General features: G+C 45.8%; 11 protein-coding genes across 11 annotated transcripts; 7 read left to right on the top strand and 4 right to left on the bottom strand.

Annotated features, from left to right (window-relative positions):
* Window positions 1-363: 363 nt before the first annotated feature.
* Window positions 364-1,209, top strand: V8C40DRAFT_270574 (ClpP/crotonase-like domain-containing protein; the record flags this gene model as incomplete). Its single annotated transcript, XM_083220203.1, has 3 exons — window positions 364-573; window positions 631-690; window positions 745-1,209. The coding sequence occupies 3 exons, from the start codon at window positions 364-366 to the stop codon at window positions 1,207-1,209; spliced, it is 735 nt and encodes a 244-aa protein (XP_083068023.1).
* Window positions 1,210-1,363: 154 nt separating this feature from the next.
* V8C40DRAFT_283562 (alpha/beta fold hydrolase) lies at window positions 1,364-2,755 on the bottom strand (the record flags this gene model as incomplete). The annotated part of the gene is made up of 1 exon (XM_083221975.1): window positions 1,364-2,755. The coding sequence occupies exon 1, from the start codon at window positions 2,669-2,671 to the stop codon at window positions 1,364-1,366; it is 1,308 nt and encodes a 435-aa protein (XP_083068022.1). The 5' UTR covers window positions 2,672-2,755.
* Window positions 2,756-3,062: 307 nt separating this feature from the next.
* V8C40DRAFT_283561 (GroES-like protein) lies at window positions 3,063-4,259 on the top strand (the record flags this gene model as incomplete). Its single annotated transcript, XM_083221974.1, has 3 exons — window positions 3,063-3,113; window positions 3,177-3,956; window positions 4,020-4,259. The coding sequence occupies 3 exons, from the start codon at window positions 3,063-3,065 to the stop codon at window positions 4,257-4,259; spliced, it is 1,071 nt and encodes a 356-aa protein (XP_083068021.1).
* Window positions 4,260-4,812: 553 nt separating this feature from the next.
* V8C40DRAFT_283559 (putative MFS nicotinic acid transporter Tna1) lies at window positions 4,813-6,850 on the top strand (the record flags this gene model as incomplete). Its single annotated transcript, XM_083221973.1, has 8 exons — window positions 4,813-4,999; window positions 5,068-5,254; window positions 5,318-5,384; window positions 5,447-5,622; window positions 5,699-5,959; window positions 6,046-6,103; window positions 6,156-6,396; window positions 6,452-6,850. The coding sequence occupies 8 exons, from the start codon at window positions 4,813-4,815 to the stop codon at window positions 6,760-6,762; spliced, it is 1,488 nt and encodes a 495-aa protein (XP_083068020.1). The 3' UTR covers window positions 6,763-6,850.
* Window positions 6,851-7,520: 670 nt separating this feature from the next.
* V8C40DRAFT_270570 (acyl-CoA dehydrogenase/oxidase) lies at window positions 7,521-9,884 on the top strand (the record flags this gene model as incomplete). The annotated part of the gene is made up of 6 exons (XM_083220202.1): window positions 7,521-8,296; window positions 8,386-8,491; window positions 8,569-9,207; window positions 9,259-9,340; window positions 9,391-9,667; window positions 9,728-9,884. 6 exons carry the CDS (start codon window positions 7,521-7,523, stop codon window positions 9,882-9,884), a joined length of 2,037 nt encoding a protein of 678 aa, XP_083068019.1.
* A 563-nt stretch (window positions 9,885-10,447) lies between these two features.
* Window positions 10,448-12,432, bottom strand: V8C40DRAFT_283552 (uncharacterized protein; the record flags this gene model as incomplete). The annotated part of the gene is made up of 6 exons (XM_083221972.1): window positions 10,448-10,672; window positions 10,727-10,872; window positions 10,933-11,054; window positions 11,109-11,203; window positions 11,269-12,038; window positions 12,090-12,432. 6 exons carry the CDS (start codon window positions 12,430-12,432, stop codon window positions 10,448-10,450), a joined length of 1,701 nt encoding a protein of 566 aa, XP_083068018.1.
* A 286-nt stretch (window positions 12,433-12,718) lies between these two features.
* Window positions 12,719-13,868, top strand: V8C40DRAFT_257244 (Zn(II)2Cys6 transcription factor domain-containing protein). The gene has a single exon (XM_083218451.1). The coding sequence runs from the start codon at window positions 12,884-12,886 to the stop codon at window positions 13,757-13,759; it is 876 nt and encodes a 291-aa protein (XP_083068017.1). The 5' UTR covers window positions 12,719-12,883; the 3' UTR covers window positions 13,760-13,868.
* Window positions 13,869-14,238: 370 nt separating this feature from the next.
* V8C40DRAFT_257243 (transcription factor domain-containing protein) lies at window positions 14,239-16,655 on the top strand. Its single transcript, XM_083218450.1, has 4 exons — window positions 14,239-14,389; window positions 14,455-14,519; window positions 14,576-15,365; window positions 15,435-16,655. Exons 1-4 carry the CDS (start codon window positions 14,318-14,320, stop codon window positions 16,524-16,526), a joined length of 2,019 nt encoding a protein of 672 aa, XP_083068016.1. The 5' UTR covers window positions 14,239-14,317; the 3' UTR covers window positions 16,527-16,655.
* V8C40DRAFT_257242 (cyanate lyase C-terminal domain-containing protein) lies at window positions 16,569-17,519 on the bottom strand. Its single transcript, XM_083218449.1, has 3 exons — window positions 17,371-17,519; window positions 16,871-17,310; window positions 16,569-16,816 (listed from the first exon to the last, which is right to left on the bottom strand). Exons 1-3 carry the CDS (start codon window positions 17,395-17,397, stop codon window positions 16,795-16,797), a joined length of 489 nt encoding a protein of 162 aa, XP_083068015.1. The 5' UTR covers window positions 17,398-17,519; the 3' UTR covers window positions 16,569-16,794.
* Window positions 17,520-18,636: 1,117 nt separating this feature from the next.
* V8C40DRAFT_277872 (alcohol dehydrogenase family protein) lies at window positions 18,637-20,141 on the bottom strand (the record flags this gene model as incomplete). The annotated part of the gene is made up of 7 exons (XM_083221003.1): window positions 18,637-18,769; window positions 18,826-18,947; window positions 19,014-19,294; window positions 19,362-19,545; window positions 19,622-19,718; window positions 19,775-19,939; window positions 20,014-20,141. The coding sequence occupies 7 exons, from the start codon at window positions 20,139-20,141 to the stop codon at window positions 18,637-18,639; spliced, it is 1,110 nt and encodes a 369-aa protein (XP_083068014.1).
* Window positions 20,142-20,481: 340 nt separating this feature from the next.
* On the top strand, window positions 20,482-22,325 carry V8C40DRAFT_122905 (NAD-dependent succinate-semialdehyde dehydrogenase). Its single transcript, XM_083210954.1, has 3 exons — window positions 20,482-20,670; window positions 20,739-20,826; window positions 20,883-22,325. The coding sequence occupies exons 1-3, from the start codon at window positions 20,635-20,637 to the stop codon at window positions 22,256-22,258; spliced, it is 1,500 nt and encodes a 499-aa protein (XP_083068013.1). The 5' UTR covers window positions 20,482-20,634; the 3' UTR covers window positions 22,259-22,325.
* The last annotated feature ends 1,273 nt before the right edge of the window (window positions 22,326-23,598 follow it).

Here is a 23,598-nt window from a genome sequence, read left to right as displayed (position 1 = left end):
ATACACACTCGCTCTGCCCTTGCATACCTAGGCAGGGCTAATACTAACTCTCCTAGAGAAAATATGAGCATTAACTATGAAGGACGTAAGCCTAGAAATTCGGGTAAAAGTAAGTAATAAATCAAGTCTACCTTATCTATTTTACCTACTCTGCGGAATACTTGTTACTTAGTAGCTCTATCCTACTAAGTGACGCAAAACTTGACTTCGGCGATTCTGTCGGCGATTTTCCTCCTATGGCCTAACCATGTAGTATAAATGTTCTAGCCCCATCTTGTATCTAACGCATTATCAATTTCAGTAGCCCAGTGTGTGCATGCGGTCAAAAAAGCAATATTTCGGCTCGTCTCATTTTGTGACACGATGGACACTATGAATTACCTAGATGTCGAGCGTCGCGGAGTAATTTTTATTATCACGCTACAAAGGCCGCCGGAGAATCGGCTTACTATGAAGCTGTGTCAAGACCTTATCTCCACATATCGACGCATTGAGCAAGAGCTGTCAGCTGAGACGCTTGAGCCAGAGGGTGCTGTGATCTTAAGAGGAAGTAATGCAAAATTCTTTACAACTGTAGGCCGCTTACAATTCTAATATTGAATCAATTACCTGTCTAACGAAGAGCAATAGGGCTTAGACCTGGATGAAAGAGGCGTTAACCCTTTCTCCAGTACCGATGGCTTTTATCCAGTACGTCTATTTCACCCCAATCTTGGACTATTTTTTCTTACAGCAGGAAACCAGTTACTTCGCACCCTTCTCGATTTCCCGTTCCCTACTATATGTCTCATTACCGGTCATACCTTTGGCGGCGCATGTCTCCTCACTCTTGCCCATGATTATCGCATCATGAACTCCGAACGCGGGTTTTGGTCAATGCCACCCGTAAACCTAGGTCTCCATTTTGACGGCATGGGTTCTTTACTTCGTGCTAAGCTACGTCCACAGGTGTCAAGGGCAGTGTTGTTAGAAGCGCACAAATTCACTGGCAAGGAAGCTTTCGAAGCGGGTATTGTGGATGAAATTGGCCCGCCCGAAGAGATGTTAGACAGGGCAATTGCTTTGGCGGAAAAGGTTAAAGGAAAAGCAAAGATGGGCGTCTTTGCGTTGTTGAGGCTAGAGTTGTACGGGGAGGCTCTGCGAGAGTTTCAAAAGATTAGCCATATCCATAGCCGTGAAGTATCAAGACAGCCAAAGGCTAAAATTTAATTTCATGTCCATTGTTGCAAAAGAAACTTGCAGCTCCCGTTGGCGTTGCACAGCATACTCTTACGCTAACCTTGGAAGCTAAGAAACTCAGCACCTTGACTTTAATTTCAGCGTAAGATAAACATTTGCTAGCGTGAGGCTATCTTCGGTCATTCTATTGGCTACGAGACTCTTCAATGAATTCAAGTGCTCTGTTTAAATAGACCATAAACTCCTGAGGGTTTTCCGTCATCGGAAAGTGGCCCATCCGTTCCATCTTCTCGAACCGAGCGCCAGGAATTTGGGCTGCGGCTTCGCCACTCACCTCAGGACTGCAGCTATAGTCATACTCACCAGTCAACATGTAGACCGGACATAATTTTGTATCAATCTTCTCAATGCGCCCTCGTCCATCCCAACCACGGAAGTAGAACTTCAGGTCGCCTTGAAAGATTCCAGCAGCTTGAGACGAATAGATCCACCAGATTAATCGTTTCTGGAATTCGGGTGTCGTAGGGGCAATCATCCCACATACTCGCTCTGGGTTTATGACCGATTCATTGAGATGACCACCAAGTTCATAGGGGGGCTGTACTAAAGGCAGATGAGCGGCTGCTTCCACCGGAATGACTCCTCCAATTCCGAGTTCTTTTGCTCGAATGGCGACCGCAAGACAAACATGGCCTGCCATACTAGCACCAGACACAATGGGCTGGTGAAGCCTCAACTTCTTGATGACTTGGTGTATGATCTCAACATAGGTGTCTTCGTCATTAGCATATCCTTGAGGTAGTTGCTGTTGCCCTGGATATGACCTCCCATGACCAGGTAAGTCAAATGAGTACATAGTGTATCGCTCTTGGAGGCTCTTGTTGTTCATGAGATCATGATACTCCCGGGAGTCGGCACCGGCGGTGTGAAGCCACAGGATCTGCCTTGGTCCCTCCCCTGCAGTCTCATAGAATATCTTCGTGCGACCAAATATAGGCAAATCGAGCCATATATAACGTCCCACAATTGAATCCTCTTCCTGATCCTCATGGTATCCGATACCATTTGTGACTGGTGCCTTAGAGTTCGATATATGTCGACGTGCTGTATCAAGGAAGAGCCGCCACAGCCTTGCACTTCGTCCAAAGGCCTGGGCATCTCCCAAGATACCTACTCCAGGTTCAGAACCCAATATGCGCAAGATACCCCAGTAAGATTGATATGGAGGCTTGGGAGTAGGAGAAAAGAACTCCTTCCAGTCTTCAGACCGAGCGGCCAGGGTGAATTCAGTGGGTCGTTCATTGTTCCATTCTAAGAGTGCTTGGCTAGCTTGAATGGTCACAAGCAGTGTAGACTGTATGTCGCTACATGTAATGCCAAACGACACGTCATGTCCAATGGAAGAAGCCCGGAACTCCTCGTTGGAATTGAAGTAGGATTCCAGTCTGGGCAGAGTTGGTCGCAATTCCGCCTCAAAGTTCCAAAATGCCATTGTCGTAAAGGCCGTAGCAATATCCAGTGCATCTGTACTTTGTTAATGAAAGCTTGAGTGAGAATGACTCTTAGCCGTATTCATTTATATAAGAGTGGCTGTATAGATCAAGAGGATGCAGCTTTCCCCACGGTATTGTGGGATTAAGGCCATTTAGTGCACACCAAGATGCGGGGGAACACGCGCATTCAACCTTCTCCGGATGTTTCAAAAAATCCGACGGCGAGGCCTTATTGCCCTCGGCGTTTTTCCTAGTCACTTTTAGTCCAATATTGTGAACGGTCCGTCTTTAAATGTCGGATTCATCTAATTACTATGATTCTCATTCATTACAAACTCGAGCTGTTTAGCGCCGCGAAAATATACTGTCCTATTATACCTCATTCACATCATGGCAGATCAGGCGATCCCAAAGCATATGCTCGCCTGCCAGGTTTTACAGGTATGACACATGTAGCGTTTTGATCAGAGAGAAAAAGGCAACTGAAAAGCATTTTATTTTCAGTTTAATGAACCGTATGTTATTCGTGAGGTGCCTGTACCTCAGAGCATCGGACCACACGATCTTCTGCTGAAGACTGCAGTCGCCTCATTATGTCACACTGATTCCATGGTTCAAGAGGGCAAGATGGCTGGAACAACTCTGCCTATCACAGGCTCTCACGAAGGTGTTGGCACAGTTGTTGCAAAGGGTGAGGCTGTGACCAAATTTGCATTACGCGATCGCGTTCTTGCTGGAATCCCTTTCCATCAGTGTTGGCAGTGTGAAGATTGCAACAGCGAACACCCCCAATACTGCTCGGATCGCGCTGGTGGTATTGGGCTTCAGGTCGATGGTGCTTTTGCTGAGTATATCCTGATTGACTCCCGAAGCGCATCGCTTGTCCCTGCTGCCTTGCACTTTACAGACGCAGCACCCCTGGCTTGTGCTGGAATCACCGTGTGGCGCGCACTGCTACAAACTGAACTGAAAGCAGGAGATTGGTTAGGTATCGTGGGATCTGGAGGCGGTCTGGGTCATTTAGCTGTTCAGTTTGCAAAGGCTAAGGGGCTGCGAGTAGTCGGGCTAGATGCTCGTGATGAAGGGATCAGTCTGTCCAGAGAATCCGGGGCGGAAGTTGTTGTTGATGTACGAAGTGGGCTCGACTCTGCTGTTAAGCACGTTTGGAAAGCTACCCAAAACAAAGGCGTGTCTGCCACCATTAATCTGAGCGATGCCACGTCGGCAGCCGCCCTCGCGTGTGCTGTAACTAGGAAGCACGGTCGTATGGTACAGGTTGCTCAGGTATGTGTTTACATCCCGAAACGTCCTATTTACTTATCGCTTACAAATTCAACCTTTCTACAGCCTGTTGAGGTAAAGATTCCATATCGCGAACTGATCTTTAGAGATATCTGTGTGGTTGGCTCGTTGACGGCGTCTCCCAAGCAAACGCAAGAGATGTTGGACTTCGCAGTACAGCATGGAATCAAGGTTAAAACTAATGCCTATCACGGCTTGAGGGAAATACCCAAAATGGTCAAAGATGCGCATTCAGGGCTAATGAAGGGGAAGAGTGTGGTTGTAATCGATAGTACGCAAGTGTAGATACACTATCCTAAAGCTGATGTTTAAGCACATGTGCCAGTCCCAATCTCGTACCGCAGCTACGCGGATTATGTAAAACTATCTTGAGGTGCACATATAATCGGTAGGCATTTCTTCTGATCTTATTGCCATCAAGGCAGATGCGTGGGATAAGTGCTCGGCGTTTTATCCCCCGCAGGCTACCTAGGTAGTATAATTTACCCCATACCTACCCCAGACTTTCCCCGCGCCAAATCCTGTGCCACGACCCACAAAGAATACACCGAGACCATCCACAAGGAAATTGCCATGTGCTTCTGGCTTTGCCAGCCAATATATCTTCAAGGAGGGGACGAACGCTAGCGCCAATTGGCGTTATACAACTTTTAGTCTACGAAATGGGCAACATTTCGCTAACGGCGATTCGTGTGGTCTAACAAAGAATGGAAAAGTATTACTCTTGGTTCTTACTGAAGTGGAGAGACTCTTATTTGTATACGTGACTTCTATATAAACCACTCATATGACATGATCCGGACATGAATGTCGCAAAGAATCCACCAGGAGACTCGTCATGACTATAGACGGCACCATGGATAACAAGAAGGAAATTAGCATGGTTGAGGACGCCGATCCAAACGGCGAGTCCATACAACAACTGGACGAGGCCGAGTTCAAGAAAATACTGCGTCGTATCGACCTTCGGTTGATTCCACTTCTCTCAATCCTCTATCTCCTTTCCTTTCTCGACCGAGGCAATGGTGATTTCCCTTCCTCAAGTCGTTCCTCTGTTATTTTATCCGAGAAATATGCTGATCGTCGTCTGCAGTGGGCAATGCCAATGTTGCTGGCTTGAGCAAAGATTTGCATCTCACCGGAACGCAATACAACATTGCTCTGACAATGTTTTTCATTCCATATGGCCTCTTCGAAGTTCCTAGTAATATACTCCTCAAGATTTTGAAGCCACGCGTGTGGATCCCCATTATAATGCTGTCCTGGGGGACAATTATGACGTGAGCAACAAATCCTGTCAGTCAAAATATAAGAGTAATGTAACTTACTTAGCGCCAATGTAGGTTGATGGGAATTGTTCAGAGCTACGCTGGCCTTGTGGTAGCCAGAGTTTTTCTTGGCATTGCAGAGGTACTTGCATCACTATTGAACCGGCTCTCTACAATGAACCAACTTACTGACAAAGGAGAAAGGCTGGATTTTTCCCCGCAGCTTCGTATCTTCTGACATGTTGGTATCCACGTCATGAGGTCCAGTTACGAATGGGCTACTTTTATGGAGCTGGTGCTCTATCTGGTGCCTTCTCTGGTCTCCTTGCCTTTGCCATTGAGAAAATGGACGGGGTTGGTGGGCTTGCAGGATGGCGGTGGTAAGGACTAGTCCTTCTCTCAGAAAAACACTATTGGTCTACTCTGCTGGATTTACGCTTACCAAACTCATCCTAGGATCTTCATTATCGAAGGACTGCTTACGGTAGTCGCTGCTGTAGCCACCCCCTTTCTTCTACCCAACGATCCCATGAGTTGCAAGTTTCTCAATGATACAGAGAAAAAGCATGTTGTGAATCGCCTTCGGGAGTTCCAGCAGACACAACGAGCTGGTGAAAGTGACCCTTTCAAATGGGAATACTTTTGGCAAGCCTTTACGGATTGGAAAGTCTGGATGTCAATACTGGTGTATTGGGGAAATGCTATGCCAATCTATGGGTAAGTGTTACCCATCTACCAAGAATTAAATTTAAGTGTTCTCTCTTTTTCAGATGGCTTACAATGTTACGCTTTTGTTCTCACAGGTTTATTTACACTCTACCAGTGGTCATTGACGAACTAGGTTACTCGGCCACCAATGCAGTGAGTCAGCAGATTGACGCAGCTGGTAACCCTTTGCTAACAGACAATTCAGCAACTTCTCACCATTCCTGTGTATATTGCAGCGGTAATAGCTACGGTCACCTCGGCGTATTTTTCCGATCGCCTCAAAACTCGATCTCCTTTTATCATCATTCCACAGCTGTTCGGCGCGCTCGGCTTGGTCATTGTCATGGCTATTCCAAAGGAAAGGTATCCGGGAGCCGTGTATGGAGCATTGTTTATCGTGGCTATCGGCTTATACACAACGATTACGGGCGTGGTGTCGTGGAACGGTATACTTTCCTCTTAGAATCATTTTGACATTTCGACTTATTGACACGAGTACAGCAAATAACTTGGCAGGAACGTGGAAGCGCAATATCGGACTGGGCTTACAGATCAGCATCGGTAACTTGGGCGGCGCAGTGGGAACTAACATTTACCTCAGGCAGCAAGCGCCCAACTATTGGCTGGGATTTGGCTTTTCCCTTGGTATTCTCTTGGTTGCCAGTTCGGCTGGTATGATCATGCGTATTGCTTTGCAACGTATCAACAAAAAGCGTGAGAGTATGAGTCGCGAGGAGATTCTTGAAAAATATACGCCGGAAGAGTTGGACCGAATGGGCGACAAAAGTCCCCTCTTCATCTATACTCTTTGAACTTATGGGTCTACGCTGTCAAATTGATGAGGCCTTGAAGGCTTTGGATGCCCCTCTTTCTAGGGTATCCGTCATATCCTGTTTACACGCATCTATCTGCAGTCACAGCTCCTTAGGTCTAATGCTGGTAGAAATGATTTGTTCTAGGCTCTTGAATATCGAAATCAATTGTCTGAGTACTCATGCTTCGTGATACATCACTTATTAGTTTGACAACAAGGTCCGCGAACGTGTTGCTTTTTTTTTTTTAATAACTACGGATGTACTTTACTCTAAGTATCACGGGAATTCCGAGAGATCCGTAATAAGGGACACCTGAGCGTTGCCATACGTGATACTCCGTATATCTTAATAATAAATTCATATTAATTTATAAATCTATCTGAAAATTTCGGGAAGGGGAAGGGTAATTCCACTGGTCAGTTGACGTGCTCCTAAAAATGCCATGTCCACCGCCACTTGGGGGCTTCCTGTCGAAAAATCACCGCCGATATTACCGGCGCTATGATGCACCTTAGTAGCCCTTCGGCGCCCCATGCCAGCTGATTCGCCGGCAATCCGCATCGTCGGCGATTCCTCACAGAGAAACTTGTGATCGTTCGACCCAATCAACTGATTCACCAATTAGCATTGTCATACGATAGATTTGTATAATGCCGTTTGCAGTACATATTCTGGACTACTTAGATGGCTTTAGGATAGCTTTTTCGATCATCACCTAATTTGGCAGCCAAGCAGAAAGCAACACCTCGTACACGATGCAGACAGACTTTACCAATGAACTCAAGCCTGCCAGCCCAGGCGGGAGTATCCTGATAGAACAAGAAAGAGCTCGTTCATCAATTCCTGTGGATGCTCTCTCTGAGTTCATCTTGGGCAAGCAATGGCTTCAGATGCAACGGAGTCTGTTGCCCTTGTTAATGGGCCAAAAGCTTCTCTCTAAGCGAACGCAAATGAACCTCTCTCGGCCTGACCGATATCTACTTGGTCTAGCTCGAGCAAAGCTTCTACGACGAATGGCTGATCGGTATCACTGGTCAGACGAGGAGTACGAAATGGCTAAATATCTTGTTGACGACGTGTCGCCTTATACTCTCCATACCACGATGTTCCGGCAAACCCTCCGAGAGCAAGCTAGTGATGAGCAGCAGCAGTACTGGCTTCCGAAACATGGTCGATGGGAGGTGATTGGGGCTTATGCACAGACAGAAATGGGCCACGGGAGCAATGTCCGAGGTATCGAAACTGAAGCTCGATGGGACCCAGCGGCTAAATCGTTCATCCTTCATAGCCCGACATTGACAGCGAGTAAATGGTGGAATGGGTCACTAGGCCGCACGGCAACTCATGCAATTGTAGTAGCCCAGTTGCTGATTCCCAAGAAAACTGCTGCCAAGGATCCAGTGGAATACGACAGATTGGGCCCTCATCATTTTGTTGTACAAGTTCGCGACAAGGTGACACATCAGCCTTTGGATGGAATTGTGGTCGGAGATATAGGGCCAAAATATGGCTACGCACCCATGGACAATGCGTTTATGCTCTTCAAGCATCATAGGCAAGCACCATATACCCCAGCAGCTAACCCTTGAAACTTATAACCTAATTCTCAATAATCACCAGAATCCCACATGATGCCATGTTAAGTCGATATGCCAAATTAGATCCCGAAACTGGTGTTTACACGAAACCAGAAGCTCCTAATGTTGTGTACGGATCACTCACTGAGGTCGGTTTGGCTACTCGAGGCTACTCGCATGAAGTTGGAGTGACGTACTTGATGTAGCTAATGTAGTGTTGTTTAAGGCTCGATCACGAATCGTGAATCACGCCAGGCTGGTTCTGGCACGCGCTGTTACTGTTGCAGTCCGCTACACTACAATCAGACGACAGTTCAAAGATAAAGACGACCATTCGGAAGCACCTGAAACTTCTGTTATCGACTATTCAACGGTGCAGATCCGTATCTTGCCGCTGCTTGCCACCGTATTCGCTTTACACTTCACAGGCCAGGTCATGAAGGAAACCTTCTTGTCCAATCAGAAGAGAATTGCACAAAATGACTTTAGTGGAATGGCAGAGCTGCACAGCCTGTCATCTGGCCTCAAGAGCCTCTGCACTGACCTGGCAGCCAACGGTATTGAGACATGCAGGCGAGCAATGGGAGGGCATGGATACGGAGGCTATAGTGGGCTAGTGCAACTAAATGCTGATTATCTGTCGAAACCTACTGTTGAGGGAGATAACTGGATGATCACCCAGCAGGTAGCCCGATACCTTATGAAAGTCGCTAAGAGAATCACAGAGAAGCAAGGAATTAAACAAGAGACAAGAGCCGAGAAATTGCTCGAAAAGTATCAGTTGCCCCATAATGGAACTGGCTTCAACATCCTGGAGGACCATTCTGCTCTGGCGGACGCTTTCGAACATCGAGCAGCTCGGATGGTAAGTCCATCCAGCATTAGGCGGCGCCAATGAGCTTACCATCTTCTACAGACGTTCCAGGTCTATGCAGAGAGAGTCAAACAAGGCCGATCGGAGAACGAGATGCTTATAAAGATGCATCAGTTGTCACATGGTTAGTGCTGGCTTCGATTAAATGTTTCGGCTATGTTAACCCTTCGGTAGCTTATTCGTATTCCATTTTGGTGCGAAACTTTCATGACCAGATAACCAACCTGCAGAATTTTGGACAGGAAACGATCAATGCGCTGTGGGACCTCTACACGCTATTCGCGCTATTTACTATGCAAAACAATGCTCTTGAGTTTATACAAACTGAGACGGTGTCACTCGATCAACTCAGCGCGGTGCGGGATCGAATTTTTGAACTGATGAGGCGTATACGGCCGCATGCCGTTCGGTTGGTTGACGTGTGGGCTCTACCAGATTATCTTCTTGACAGGTAGGTTCTTCTTTAGTGCCATTTGTTACGTTGAAGGACTCATCTAATGTGTTCGCTTAGCTCACTGGGTCGTTATGATGGTCGTGTATATGAGGACATGTTTCATCGTGCTCATGATCTCAACCCCTTAAACCGCATTACCGTCAACCCCGACTACAAGAACCCAGAGCTTGTGCTAGGCTCCGGGGATGGCAATGCTATTCTAGCTAAATTGTAGATTTACTTCTCGTGCTGCCATGATAACTGAGGCGAAATGGAAACATCACAGCTGCCAAGTTGAGAAAGCCACTATAAATACTAGCGGATAGTAGATAATTACTAGCGCAAAAATCGTTCCAACACTTTTCACGCATTCTTTTCCTGATTTCCTTTAATGATTTGGTATAGTGTCTTGCTTATACTTATTTGAAGGTCCAGCCGGCATCTTACAGCACTAAATGCTATGTATAAAATGGCGTATTCATTACCTGTCTTATGAGGTCTCCACGTGGGAAGATAATGTTGACACAGTTGTCTTCATTCAAAATATATTGACTATGTGTTGTAATATAATTGTTACTGGTGCCTCTAGGATAGGCTGTTTTGCGAGGCCATTTCGATGACCAATCTACAAAAGCAAGCCGCTTGAGGTTTCATGCTTATGAAAAACTCTATTCTTCATGCCTATATTTTGCAACCATGTGGCAAGTATGTCCACTCACTGGAACTACGCTAGACTATCTCATTCAACACGATCTCATGACTTTCAATATCCAGACGAATAGTCGATTGGAGAAGACATTAAAGTCTAGCTTGGCCGCCTTTTTGAGATCGCCAAACATGAATATGCGGGTCGTTAAGCTCAGAGAAGAGCTGTTTACCTAGGACCCGTTTCACAACCTTCCCGGATGCACTTTTAGGAAAGTCTTTGACGACTCGCAAGATTGTTGGTAGCTTGTATCCTGCCAGTCGTGATCGCAGATCAGCGCGCAGCTTTTCTAATCGGAGGGATGACTCCTGGTAATCCTATTGTTCACATTAGGGCTGTACGATTTGTGTACATATGTTTAAAGAACTTACGTCTCTTAATGTAATTGCGGCTGCCACTCTTTGTCCATATTCTTCATCGGGAACCCCGACGACCATGGCTTCGCTAATATAAGACAAATTAAGGAGCTCGCGCTCAATATCAAGAGCTGATATCTTATATCCTCCAGATTTGATGACTGCCATCAATTAGCCAGGTGTATGTAGAATCAGCAGTTTGCGGTATCATCTATACTCACTATCAATCGAAGCTCGCCCAAGAATGAAATAGTAGTCGCCTTCCCTTCTGGCAATATCTCCAGTCTTATAATAGCCATCCATGGTAAAAGCAGCAGCAGTAGCTACCGGATCGTATAGATATCTTGAACACATCAGCTTTTGTAATCAAGAAAAAAACAGTGAAGAGAAAACGCACTCTCGGAACATATGTGGGCTTTTCACAAGGATCTCACCCTCGGTTCCGTTCGAGAGTTTAACCTCAAGCCCAAAGAACGGCTTCCCAACAGAACCCTGCCAACTAGTATTAGTTTTGCTGCGATTATATGGCACGACAGATGAGGCAAGGGATATCTTACGTCTGGATTATTTGAGTCGCCAGGTTTTACGCTGAAGACACTGCCAAACTCTGTTGCGCCATATCTCTCTAATATCCGCTTACCGTCTAACAGTTTTATCCACTTGCTTTGAAGTGAGAATGGAAGCGCCGCACTTCCAGACATCATCAGACGAAACGATTTTGCAGCTCTCACATAGCCCTGGATATCAGTCGAGGATTTCTTGGAGATATTCTCTTCAAAATACTTCATCAGCCTCATATACATGGTCGGCACTCCGGAGAAGACTGTCAGACCGCCCTGTCGCCAACGCTCCCATATTTGATCTGGGTGAAACCCAGATGACTGAAACTCTATAGTAGACCCAGCAATTAGATATGGGAGGAAGCTGATACTGATCCCCGTAGCATGGTGCACAGGGAGGGTGTGCAAGACTACATCGCTTTCTTGTAGATTGTACCAGTGCGCAACAGCTTGCGCGTTTGTGTCAAGAAAAGATCGTTCCTTAACTGCACCCTTAGGAGGACCGCTTGTACCAGATGTGAATATGACCAGGCCTGCGCCATGATAGTTGAGATGGTGATCCGACGAAATGATTATATTGCTAGCAGGCAAAGGTGGCTTGCAGATCTGTTGCAGGATCTCCATAGAGACAAAACTAGGCACGCCGGAGTCATGCATCGCACCAGCCAATCCTTCTCCAATTATTGAGCACTTGGAAGAATATAGTACGCCGATAGATCGTGAAGTTTTGGCAAAATACATGGCCTCGTGTACGGGAATTGAAGCCGCTGCGCGGGGATCAGCACTCGACCAGGACTATCAGAATTAAAACCGCTTACAGATTGGAACAATTACTGCCCCCAGCGCCAGTAATGCTAAAAAGGCTGTAGCGAACTCATATCCTCCGGCTGCTAGTAAATTGACGCAAATTTCTTCGCCCGCCAAAAGACGGTTTCGCACCTTTGAGTCCAGCCGTGTCCAGAGAGCATTGCGGAGGTACAAGACGTCGGAAAGGAGCTGCCGATGCGTCGCCTGCAAACCATTCGTAGTATCATTAATAACAAGCTTATCTCTATTACTTGCGAAGAATAGGAGACGATTGAAAATAGGGAAATTAGGAAGGACAGTGTCTCCAATGTGCTTTGGCAACGACTGCCCGCCAGCACTTGGAGAAGAATTCATAGCTCAATAAAGAGGGATGTGTACGGGACGGATTCAACAATTCCTTTGCTATTAACACCTTGTCACAATATCTATTAAATTTTAAAATGAGCGCAATGAGGGTCCAATGATCCATCTACCCGCCTTCTTGGTTGGCTTGCGGACGAGGAAGCAAACCGGCGATTTTTTATGGTGTGCTCGGCGTTTCGGTGTTTTAATCAAGTGCTCCGGACTAGACCCAATTCCAGATTTCGGCCCTGTACCAAGTAATTACTGTATTCGCATCAGTCCACGCCCAAAGTTTCTATGAGTACCTAGCTATGCGTACTTAGCTAGATGGACGCAAAATTTTACTCGCAAGTCGACATTCACCTCCTTCGGAAAGACATATCGTTCCATATAGGTGCTCTCTTCGTTTCTTTCTTTTTCTTGATCTATTGGAAACCGTTCCTCCAGGTTCATCACTGAAGTCATGGATGTGTCGTCTTTTACTCCGCAAATCCTCGAGTGTGTGCCGCATCCCGCGAAACAAAAAGAGCGCGAATTTCGAAGAAAGAGGGCTGCAATAGCATGCGTTGCTTGCCGAAGGAGGAAAGTAAGATGCGACGTGGCTGAACATGGCCTTCCTTGTTGCAACTGTGAGCTGGATCAAACCGAATGCAACGTTCAAACAACTAGACGCAAGCGTTTCAAGCCCTGCTATCGTCAAATTGGTTCACCATCAAAAGATACAAATCATATGCCATCTACCCCGCTCCAATCCATAGCAACTCCTTCGAGCGATGAGATGTCGAATTCGTCAGCACAGCAGCCATGCTTGAACCAAACGAACGAGCACGAAATCAACGGCTTTATAGAAACAAGCCCGTCCACATCGGATGATTTCAATGGACATGAAGATCCAGACTGGCAGAGACAGTTGAATGCGTTACCTCTTGGTGATGTCACCAAGCTCGGGATACCTTTTGATAACATGCATTGTTTCAATTGTTCGACACAGTGCTATCAAAAGTTCAATGATGTTTTGGATGGAATTCGGAAGGCCGTCGACTTATTGTACGAGGCCATGGCTATTTCAGGTCAAATTACGAAGAACTCGCGGGAAACAATACCTCCCATTAGCAGCTTACGGAATGACATCCTGGACGACTCTCAGAATGTTGAGATACAAGAATTAGATTGCAACGATTTGTCCAACAGTTCATTTATTTCACAACTTCTTCACAGTGGCGAGGATGGCATATCTCCACTTTCAGTTGGCAGTCCATCTATCTATATAGGAAGTGATGATCTTGATGTGCTCGTTGGCAACACTCAAGGGACAGAGGAGAGAATGGACCCGACATAATCTCTGGGAAGATTTCTCGACAGGTATAAGTTTGTAATAGAATAATAGAAGGTGACCCTTTCTCTTTTTCGGAAAGCTGTTGTTTAAGAGCTATACGATCAGAATCCAGCATAGTTAATATATGTGTATATGTGTAAGGTATTTGAGAGTTCGAAGATCGATCTGTCAAATACTTATCATCTACGAATTTAGATAGTTTACTGTATGTAAGTATTGCTAGATCAGACTACAGTGGCTGATTGATATTATTATACCGTGATATAGGCATATAACTGGGAAAAGTTACTGTATACCTTCGAGATTGTATAGTACCTTATGTACCGCGGACTACATGTACGGAAAGGGCGTTTTATAGCGTGAGCTGGCTTATGTTATTAGTTTGCCTCGTGCTCAGTTAACGTGCGTGCCGCATCTCAGCGCTGGAGTATCGGGGCTATTAATTAATAGGCACCCCGCACCCCGCATAAACCGGAACTCACCCAACACATTAACATCCATCTATTACTTCTACTTTCTGCCTTGTACTTCTGCCAGCGCCAAAGCTGTAGCCAGAAATAAATGATAAGCCAACATCAGGAGGCAAAGATGGGTCGAGGGGCCAAAGCTTGCAGTGCCTGTCATTGGAGAAAGGTACGTAGGCAATCCGATAGATCCAAATGACGAGAATTGACGATGGAGGCTGAGACTGGTTGCAGGTCAAGTGCGACGTACAAGCTGAGCCACCATGTACCAATTGCCGAATATTCGGGGATGATTGCGTGTACGGTTGAGTTACAATGAAGCGCAATTTACAATGCCCATATTGACATTATATAGGCCTCATCAGAGAAAGCGGAAAGGCGAGCTTCCACAAACCACATACTTACCGCCTTCTAAGCGGAGCACCAATAACCAGACCCGTATCACGACCCCAATACAAGCGCAAGAGCAACAACGGCGAAGCATTTCAGCGCCATCGCTACTAAGCCCAGCACAGCCAAACGGAGCAGAGGCCGGAGATCCACCACGGCCAAGCAATGCGAGTCCTGGAAGCTACCTCGGCCGCGCGGAATATGTCCAAGGCGTAGCCCCGATAGACGAGGAAGACGCGAAGGACTATGTTGATGAACCAAACAACGCGTTCTCTGAAGTAGATCATAGGTATCTTCAAGAACTCGGAGCATTAGAATTGCCGACACGCGTTCTTGGGGACAGCCTAATTTCGCATTTCATGGAGCGATGCTATCCGTGGATGCCTATCGTGAATCGATCAGAGTTCCGAAAGACAGACGACTTCGAACCCTCATTACTCCTCTTTCAATCTCTCTGTACTGCAGGGTGTAGGGTTTCAATGGCCCCGACTGCGCAGGAGGTTGGCCAGGCATTTTATCACAGAGCCAAAGCATTGTACTATTCTGGCCATGAGAAGAATCCGCTCGTAATCGTCCGCGCCATGTGTATGCTGCAATGGTGGAATCCTTCGGGGCCAGAGCATGTATCGATCGACTCCAGCAGCTTCTGGCTGCACATGACCGTTGGTCTGGCGCATCAGATTGGACTCCACCGGGAGCCAGACCGCAAGCAACCTCATGCTAGCTTACGGAGGAGACTTTGGTGGACCATATTCGTAAGTATTTCGTTACTGGTTTTGCGAGCAAACTATAAACTGAATTCACTGACTCTGTCCACTCAAAAGTCTCGAGATTGTTTGATCTCTATGTGCCACGGACGGCCACGGGCTATACATCCTGAGGGTTTTGATGTGAGGCCGCTAACATTGAACGACTTTCCTGAGTCTAATCTCGATGTCCACTTATTTCTGTCTTATGTTGACATATGTGGAATATTGGGTGATTTGACGGAAGCGATTGTTAGAGACATGTTTGGTCGAGCAAATCGAGTGGCGATTGAAGCAAGGCTGTTGAACTGGAGCCGTTATTTGCACGAGGATCTACGGATATACCATCAAGATGGAAATTTGGCCGCATATAATTTCAAGGTTCGCCAACTGTGGGTTGCTTATTTTACTGCCTTGGTGCTTTTGTTCCCAACAAAAGCTCATGCGCCTTCCGCTATGGCGTTACTAGCCACTTCCTTCATTGTGGCCATTTTCGAAGAGTTTCTGAACCGGGGCGAGTTGCCTATGCTTGCGCCTGTATTCGTTTTCTATATGATGACTGCAGGTCTGGTCCAGTCAACCGGTCTAAGATGCCCGAACCTCGAGGTTGAGACGCGCCATGAGTTGGATATTATTGATCAATGTTTGGCAGAAATGGGAAAGAGATACCCGTCAGCCACCGGCGCGCGAAGGGTTATTCGCGCTGTTTGCCGCGCTGCTACCCAGCAAGACAAACATATTGAGCTATTGACATTTACAATAGATGACAACCAGCGACAGTACCTCGAGCAATTAGGACCGGAGCTGTGTCCCAAATGGGATACGATTCACCGTATGTCTAAGGACGCAGGGGAAACCACTGCTAGGCAGAGAACAGTGATCAAACGACCACGTCTCACAGCAACAAGGGCTCAGAAAGGAATATCTGATGAGGGGTTAGAAGATGTTGGACGGCTGGTCACGGAATTTGATCCAAACCCAGTGCTTGAAACAGATAATATGCCACCTTCATTGGCGATAGACTCCCAGCAAGAGGTATTAGACACAAATGAATATTTTATGGAAGGAATGGACGGGTTTGGAAATATGGCATCATTGGGAAATTGGATGCTAGGCACATGGGTTGGAGGGATGGTGGATATGGCCTCGCTGAACGCTTTCAACAGCTAAATATGCACAAAGACAGTGGCACTTTGAACGGTAATCTAATTTGTACAACAATTGCATTTTGGTGAAATGAGAATTCCAGAAGGCTATTAATACCTAGGTATATAGTGCATCTCATTACTATCTCACTAACCACTCGGAGCTGATTTAGAAAATGAATGAATGCCTGATTGTGACTAGAGTGTCATATTACTTCGCATGGTTTCAACCTCATTTATAAAATCAATGGCCAGTAATATATAACTAATCTGGTATGTGAAACTCATGTTCTTCAGAAACGGGCAAAGTCAAGCCTATGCATCTTAGTAATCAATATCACTGAGATAAACAAATGAGTGTCAACTAACCATTTGCCTCGTAATGTAATAATGGCCCATTTTGCACCAGTTTCGTCAACTTCTGCCTCAACTTTAGTAGTAAAGTTAACTCCGCTCATAATGCCATCTCCAAACTTCTCATTAAGAACTGCCTTGTATGAATAGCCATAATTTTGAATTATCTCATAAAGGCGATAAATAAGCGGCTCCGTGGGTGGCATAGGTCCTGATTGACCACGATTTGGGAAGCCAAGTAGCTGCTGCGCTAATACCTCGCGGGGAATGTCAAGGGCGGCGCTAAGCTTGTCAACGTCTTCTGGTGTTGCAGTTGTTTGCCCATAGAATAATGCTGCAACTGCAACCTCAGTGCGTCCAGTAATTTGTGCTAGCTGCTCAAATGTCAGAGCTTTAGCTGTTTTGGCCTCAAAAAGAAGTTTACCATAAGTTGGTAAACGGCTCTCTGAGGCAGACTTGAGGTTAAAAAGCTATTAGTTTGAGTGGTTTCCCATAGAGGACATTAAACCACTTGCATCATATGTAGCCAGACGACCAGACATAGTTCTTAGTATATAGAGACGATAAAAAGGAGAGAATAAGGCAAATTTATTACACGAGATCAAATGTAAGAGAAAAAGAGATAATGCTATAATACTTAAAGAGGAGCTTAAGATAGTACCTTCTTTATATATTAAACAAAATCCCTACAGGTTTATGTATGATTCCATTCTATAATTCTATTGTAACAATAACTCTAAGCGCTATTTTGTATACATTTCGCTCAAAGTACACAAGATCTATGCGGGGTACGCATATATAATAACGACAAAAAAAACTAAGAGGGGTATAAGTAACTGCCGACATAGCTAATAGCGGAGTAATGGTATGATACCGGATATAGCGGATGAAATACAGAGATAAAGCTATTCCCAACCCTATCATAATTGGGGGTTATTATAAGAAAGTTAATAATCAATAGTCACAACTTGCATGCGACAAAAGTCCTGCATTAGTCTACTATGCTATACTGCCTAAGACTTTTATACGGATCCCGCAGAAATGGCGCAGTTCCATAAGTGCTAATAGCCGAGCCGACCGAATGCCGCTGCTATGCCGCTGATACAGCGATTATGATGTAACTCATGACGAAATGAAAAGGAAAAGAAAACCCCCGAAAAGCGAAAAGCGAAAATCCAATTCTATATAAAAAGAGGTAAAGTATATAAGAACAAATAGTCTAGTTTTACCATTGGTATCATCTTTACACTCAACTTCAATAACCTGCACATCCATCCAGTCCCAACGTTTCCAATCTCACAGTCGTCACAATGGCTGCGCAAGAGGGACAAGCTCCGTATACACTACTCACAGCCGAGACAGCTCAAGTCAAAGTCAAAGCTGCTTAAGATACCTGGAACATAAGGTCTGTATATCCTATATCATTTTGTTCTCCAATTGCAGCTATTTACCAGAGCCCTTAGAAACCTAGACGCTGTTAAAATAGTATATATGCTAGACTTAATCTAGTGCAACTGCGGTATATTTCTATAAGGCTGTAATAACTTTGCATTTACGGTAAGCCAACGGGAAAAACTGCCATGGGAGTATATAGTACTCCAGAATTCCATTGATCTAGATATGTAGTAGTTACACTATATGCCCTCTTTCCCTTTAATTTTCTAGTTATCTCAACACCTTAAATCTCTCTATCTACCCAGGTGCCACCATAGCTCAGGAGATTTCTCTCACGGCATACTACAACTAAAGATAGAGGCAGGTCATATATTTACCACTCATAGTTAAGCAACATTCAGCCTTTTCTTTGGCACATCATCCCCGAAAGCAAAGATGACTTTTTGGATTTTGCCTTTCTCGAATTGCCTATAAGCCTCCTCGGCATCCTCTATGGAAATGATATTGTCGCACATGAAACTGCTTTACGTTAAGCATTTAATCAACTCAACGTAAGAATTAATCCTAAGACTTACCCCAATAGATGCTGCGTCTTTTTTAATACCTCAAGCGCTGGAGGGAAGACGGCGCGAACCGGGCAGCGGCCCATTTGCAATCGCAAGTTTTTGTGATACGCCTCATTTCCAGTCCATGGAACCTAGTGACTCATGATCAGAATGAAACTGCCCCAGTAGTCAACTTCAATCCACGGTGATTCACATACCTCTCCATAATGCACACCGATACTACTGATAACACCCCAGGGCCGCAGTATATCAAACGCCAGCCTCAACGCCGGACTCTGGCCCACAATTTCAAGCGCAACGTCGATTCCCCTTCCTTCAGTGACTTCAAACACGCGCTTCTTTAGGCCTTCAAGATCAGTGGCAAAGTTCAGCGGCTCAGCACCTAGTTGTTCTGCTCTCTCGAGGCGGTCAGGGATGGAATCAATGGCGAATAGGTGTTTCGGCTTGAACTGGAGGGCCGATACTATGGCACACAGACCTACAGAGTGGCAGTTGCTTGGTCAATAAACAGTCTTTTGAGACTCGAAGCGGGAGATGAGTCTCACCAACTGGACCACAGCCGACCACAGCCACGACTGCATCCTTTCTCTCCGTGTCTTTCAACAAAGCATAGCCGTTACTGGCGGCAAAGTACCCAGTAGGTAGAATATCAGCCATTAAAACAAGAAGCTTCTCATCGATTTCTGGCGGAGCTAGGACAGCAGTACTATCTGCCAAAGGGATCCGCACCTAAATTATATGTTAGGCATAGTTAAAGATCATCACATATAGACGACGTGGCAAACCGGTAAGAGAAATGACTTACATATTCAGCCTGGGCTCCATCTAATGCTGTGGTACCAATCAATGAAACTTTGACGCAACGGGAGGTCAAGCCACGAGTGCAGTAGAAGCATTCCCCACTAAGGTCACTCAATGTTAGAACTTCCCTCATGTAGCTGGTACAAAATGGCTAAACGTAATGGATGTGGCATACCACTGTATCGAGAATGGGCATGTAATCTTATCCCCAACGTTGAACAACTTGATATCATCCCCGACTTGTGTCACAGTGCCGCTGAACTCATGTCCCAGAATGAATCCCCGAGGAACCTCGTGATGGCCGCGATACATGTGTAGTTCCCTGCTCGACGCGATCAGCTTTGCAAACCTTTTTGTAGCTTTTGAGCTACCTGATGGGCTGTAAAGAAGACGTACGTTCCACAAAGCCCAGCATATTGCACTTTAACAATAATATCTCTGGGGTCCTCGATTTGAGGCAAGGGCCGATCCTCCACACTGACGTCGTATTTCCCGTTGAACACAACTGCACGCATTCTCGCCATGTTGTATCAGCTTTGACGATGTATAATTTTTTTTCTACACTTGTGGAAAAGATTGATATCGGGGGGGGCTTTTACGCAAGATCGATATCCATTGATTCGATAAACGAGCTTTAGTAAACACAATTAGGCTCATTTATTTCATCTACCTAGTACAGAAGAATTCAACGCCATTTGGACCTTGTTCGTACTGGCATCGCATAACCCTGCAATCGCCGAGCGGGGGATCCCTCGGTGATTTTGAGTTTCGTGGCGCCCACTAGCTCGACAACTAAAGAACCGCTGAGAGCTATCGCCGACATCATTTGATCAAGTTAATCGGAGTTAGCATAATATTGCTGTCGTCGTTAATAAGGCAGTCATTAGGTGTAATTTGCATGAAATGTGTAATTCTCGAGTAAGAGAACTATGAGTAGTCCATCTATCTATCGCCATCAACTACTCGTCTATAGTAGAACACAGTATACCTCTGTTTTACAGAAACAAGCCCTTCACAATGGAGTCTATTCTGCTAAAACATTTTGAATACACTGTAAGTAGATGCAGAGGGTCCTCTGGATGTTTTAGAAACTCGGCTGATGTATGAAACACGATCATCAGTTTGAGGATCCGTCTTTAGTTGACAATCGCTGTTTCGTCAACGGGCAATGGGTTACCGCTGCCAGTAAAAAGAGTTTTCCTGTACATGGTGAGCAGAGATCGTGTGTAATGATATTGCCTTTCTTCATGCTAACATTAGGCAAGATCCCGTCGATGATGCAGTGGTATGCCTCGTACCTGATTTATCAGTTGCAGAGGTTCGCGACGCCATCAAGGCTGCTGAAGATGCCTTCCAAATCTTTCGCAAGGTTCCGCACCGTGACCGTCGCTTCATGCTGCGTCGTTGGGGGGACCTCATCAAGGCAGCACGGAATGATCTAGCAGCACTATGTACCATTGAGCTTGGCAAGCCGTTTAGTGAATCTCTTGGTACCGTGGCATATGGCATAGATTACCTTGACTGGTTTGAGTCCGAATGCGAACGCATCTACGGCGAGACGATCCCAGCCTACCGCAGGGGCACGCGCATCATGACCGTTAGAGAACCTCAAGGTGTTGTTGCCGCTATTACCCCCTGGAACTCACCGGTGGCAATGATCACTCGAAAAGCTGGAGCCGCAATTGCTGCTGGCAACACCGTGGTTCTAAAACCTGCTCCAGAGACACCGCTCTGTGCTATTGCCATGGCCAAGTTATTTGAGCGCGCCGGGTTTCCCGCCGGCGTTCTTAGCGTAATTACTTGTAGCCCAGAGTCAACGCCCACCATCGGAGAGGAACTCTGCAACAGCAAGCTAGTGAAGCACCTCAGTTTCACCGGCTCAACAGCAGTGGGCAAAATTCTGAACACACAATGCGCACGGTATATTAAGAAGACAAGCCTAGAATTGGGCGGCAACGCACCGTTTATCGTGTTTGAAGATGCCAATATAGACAGCGCAGTGGATGGCATGATTCTGTCCAAATTTCGGTCCTCTGGACAAACATGCGTTTGTGCAAATCGCATATTTATCCACGAACAAATATATGACGAGTTCGCTAACCGGCTCAAGACTCGAGTTGCCGAGACAATTCGCCCTTCAGCCTCCGTTTGGGATCCAAAGTCGAATTTCGGACCCTTGTATGCCGGTAAAGGGGTGGAGAAGGTGCAACGGCATGTGGATGATGCGGTGAGTCGAGGAGCGAAAGTAATCCTCGGAGGTAAAGCCGACCACAACTACGGACCCAACTTCTATCCTCCAACTATCATCACTGGATCAAAGTCGGACATGTTGTTCTGTCAGGAAGAGACATTTGGCCCAGTGGCATGTCTGATACCTTTCTCCACCCAGGAGGAAGTCATTCGTATGGCAAATGATACCGATGTTGGTCTGGCAGGATATTTGTTCACAGAAAACATCAACACATTGTGGGATGTCGCAGAAGCACTTCAAGTTGGCATGGTAGGATGTCGCGTTGGTTTGGTCAGTGCTTGTGAGCAGCCATTCAGTGGTGTCAAGGAGAGCGGACTAGGCATTGAAGGTTCTAGCCATGCTCTGAAGGAATACACGAATATTAAGAGTATTACTCTCGGTGGGTTATGAATACCAAAAGATAGCGTTGTGCATCACATTGCAATTGCAGTCAAACCACATTGAGGTGTAGCTAGAGATTAAGATATAACAGGCGATCTGAGTTCACAGTTTTTATAGCAGTAGCAGTGTAATATACTAGCTGTCCTATGCCATGTTTGGCGTTTGTCTGCCTACCTAGGTAGTTCAACGATGCATTCTCCGGTCTGTTCTCTACCGCTATTGGCAAATGGCTGAATTTTTTTTCACCCAGTTCAATTTAGCTTGAAGGTAGCTGAGTCCCGGGCCGGAGCGGCGAGTTGGATTGCTATGAGAAATTGCGTTTTGCAGAAAAGGGTATAGTGAGAATAACTAGCAATCAATTAGTTTATGCTTCAAATTACTGACTTGGAAGGCTTGCGCTTTGCAGAAAGAGTGATAATCCTTATCACTATTTGTTATAAATTGGTTGTATTACCTGTTAGCTATACATGAATATTGACATAGCATCTTAACCTTGCTATAGTGAATGATTTATATAAATTGGTGATATGAAGTCAACTCCCTTTACTTCAAAAACAAATAATCAAATTGCATGAAGATTCTAGGGTATATTAGTTTGCGGGGTACGCCACTACCCACGAAGATGACTAAGGCCTTTAGGTACTCTCGGGTGCGTGGGATGTGTATTAAGGGAGCTGAACGACTTCATTGGCTTCATCCACCCAACTACATCTACTTCTCCCCATTGGCCTCAGCTTAGCCAGCTTCTACATTCAGTCTTCTTAATGATTGCCAGTCGGCGAATGGCCTGCACTTCCTGCAGGCAGAGCAAGGTAGTACACCATTCTCAGCCTATAAGCTTCATGCATAGACAGTCGTAACACGATCCTAGTCTCGCTGCGAGAAAGGCGATGGCCGCTGTAGGCGGTGCGAGAAACACGGCTTATTGTGCAAAGAAGACCCCCAATTTCACAGAAATAACAAAAATAGGCAAGTCACTCAAATATTGTCATTCATGATCAGTTTATAATAGAGGTATCCAGGCGATTTGATGAATTGGAAAAGCGCCTTGAAGTATTCATGAATGCTCTCGAACATTCTCAGCAAGGAGGCTCAACAGCACCAACACCCCAAGATAGACCACGAGTGGAAAATTCACCGCCTATATCAGGTCGTCAGGGAGATGTGTCACAGGTGGTGGTGCATCCAGCTATCGATCCGTCTCTACAACCTTCTCAATCCACGGGAAGCGACTTCTTGCGGCTGAATAGTCGTCGTAGACTGCCTTCAGTATCATCTCCCGCTTCTGTTGATGCAATTTCTCGTTGCATAGGAGCTGTTCGGCTCAAGAATACTCACATCAATGAGCT

The sequence above is a fragment of the Trichoderma camerunense genome, assembly GCF_050948025.1.
Source record: "Trichoderma camerunense strain CBS 138272 chromosome Unknown V8C40scaffold_24, whole genome shotgun sequence".
NCBI classification, from domain to species: domain Eukaryota; kingdom Fungi; phylum Ascomycota; class Sordariomycetes; order Hypocreales; family Hypocreaceae; genus Trichoderma; species Trichoderma camerunense.
This window is presented reverse-complemented; position numbering and strand designations above follow the sequence as displayed.